Raw genomic sequence first — 2,181 nt, forward strand, 5'->3', positions numbered from 1 at the left:
TTCACTTCTTTAGTAGTTGAACAATCATTTTAAATACAAACCTTACTTTATAGTACTATATTATTACCTATTTTTGGTAAAACTTTACTTCATTTATTTTGGTACTACCACCCTATTTTACCTATTTTTGGATTATCCTAAAAAATGGCTGCCACTTTTGCCACGACAAACACTGCATGATGACCATGTGTCCAAATATTCCTGTTTCACTTCCCAAAATACAAAAAACACCCAATCCCAAAACTTTTGTAACCTTCTTCAATTGAGTAGATTTTTACCACGTATCAAAAGTAATAGTCACCAATGAAAAGTAAAGCACAAAAACACATGAATCAAAATATTCCTTTTTATCCAAAATAAAATCCAAATGCATACAATACCAAATTCAGAAAGCAATTACTGACTGACTTAGAAAACAATACAACAAAAATAAACATAACACAATAACATAAACTCTTATTTTTCTCCTCTTAACATTTGCAGGGGTAAATATGTAATATCACTGAACTCTTCATATTTACACTTCATTCCACTGAAAATCTCGTAATTCAAAACTCATTCACCATCTTCAAATTCATCACTCTTCTACATCAGAAGATCATTAACCCAACCAAGATCAGGAACATCACCACCGACAAGAACCTTATTATTTTCATTATCTCCCAAAAACATCATGTTGTTGTTGTTCATGGTATTGTCAACATCGTTGAAAGTAATGGAGGTCGAATTCTGTCGAATCGAAGGTGAAAGAATATTGAAATGCTGTTGTTGCTGATCAAAAGAAGGTGAAACAATAAACTGCTTCTGAAGCTGTTCCTCGGAGTTAACAGGAACATCAAAATAACCCAGGTTGTTCTGGTTCTGTAAACCAGAAACCGGGGAAGAAGAAGATGAACCGTCATTGAAATTTAATCCCTCAAAAGAACCCAAAAGATCAATAAGCATGTCTCGGTAACGAATATTATTACCATCAATGGACGAACCATAGCGTGATAGAGATGAAACATCATTTCTAGGCTTCATCGGAGACACAGGAGGAGATGCCGGCGGTGAGAAATGAGACATACCAAAAAGTGTTGAAGTTGGAGAATTATTAGCATTACCATTACCATTACCGCCACAGTGACAAAACAAACAACAATGGTTTGATTTTGATGCAACATGGTTATTCAAAAGCTTGTTATTTTTCTTGTTGCATGGAGAAAATTGTTCATTTGAGTTTGAAGATGGGGAAGAAGTTACCGGAAGGATTCTTAACTGACGAGGAGTGTGTGCGAAAAAACAAACCTTTCTCTTACAGTTTTTCCCATCTTTGCAAGCTTCTGTTCTATACCTAGCAGGATGAAGCCAGCATTCAAAAACACCATGAGCAAACTCACAGGAATCACCGCGGTCACAGCCACCGCGGCGATACTCAGGGCAAACATTCCCGGAGTAATGAAACCGCCGTGGATCACGGCGGCGTGCTTTCTCCCCAGGGTGTGCGAATGGACAGTCAGTCCAGTCGTGACTCCGGCTACGAGTGCATCGCCGGACTTTGAATTCGTACATGCGGAAATGATCGGAGGAGTAAGGATCATCGGAGTCCGAGTCGGAGTCATTGTGAGGGAGATATTTTTGAAGGATGGTGTCATCGGAGAACATGTCAGCGGCGGTGGTGCGGCGGGTGAGGAGTTTTCTCGGAGGGATATCGATTTCTCTGAGAGGCTTTTTGGGGGAGAGAGGTTGGTAAGAAGAAAGAAACTTGTGGTTTTGTTGTGCATGTTCATCACAAATAGTACTCATTGTGAGGTGCAAATAGCAAAGATTGTAAATGTATATATCAAAAGAAGGGTGCAAATAGAAAAAGAGATTATTATGTGTATTGTGGAATGTGGAGAGAAAGAAGAGGTGAAAGAGTTATTATATAGGGACAAGAGAAAGTGAATAGAATGGAATGAAATGGAGTGTGAGTTAAGAAAGAGAAAATAAAAGGGTGAGAAGGGGGTGTATGTGGCTAAGTAGCATTTGAGAGTAACATGCAAAAGAGGGTATGTGGCACATTTTTAATTGATTGGGGTCACTTATTTTGGCTATGTGTTCATCAATTACAACTTCTATGTTTACAAATATCTGTGCCCTTTTGGTTTTGGTAACCATCATAGGGTGACATGAAAATTCTAGATCAAGATATGTTGGTGA

At 38.3% G+C, this 2,181-nt stretch overlaps 1 protein-coding gene across 1 annotated transcript; it reads right to left on the reverse strand.

The window, feature by feature from the left end:
* Positions 1-328: 328 nt before the first annotated feature.
* On the reverse strand, positions 329-1,886 carry LOC131648144 (zinc finger CCCH domain-containing protein 61-like). The gene has a single exon (XM_058917925.1). It carries the CDS (start codon positions 1,783-1,785, stop codon positions 586-588), a length of 1,200 nt encoding a protein of 399 aa, XP_058773908.1. The 5' UTR covers positions 1,786-1,886; the 3' UTR covers positions 329-585.
* Positions 1,887-2,181: the final 295 nt, after the last annotated feature.

The sequence above is a fragment of the Vicia villosa genome, linkage group LG2, assembly GCF_029867415.1.
Source record: "Vicia villosa cultivar HV-30 ecotype Madison, WI linkage group LG2, Vvil1.0, whole genome shotgun sequence".
NCBI lineage: Eukaryota > Viridiplantae > Streptophyta > Magnoliopsida > Fabales > Fabaceae > Vicia > Vicia villosa.

Excerpts from the sequence above, each read along its gene's own strand:
- LOC131648144 (XM_058917925.1), bottom strand. The coding sequence starts at position 1,785 with ATGAGTACTATTTGTGATGAACATGCACAACAAAACCACAAGTTTCTT.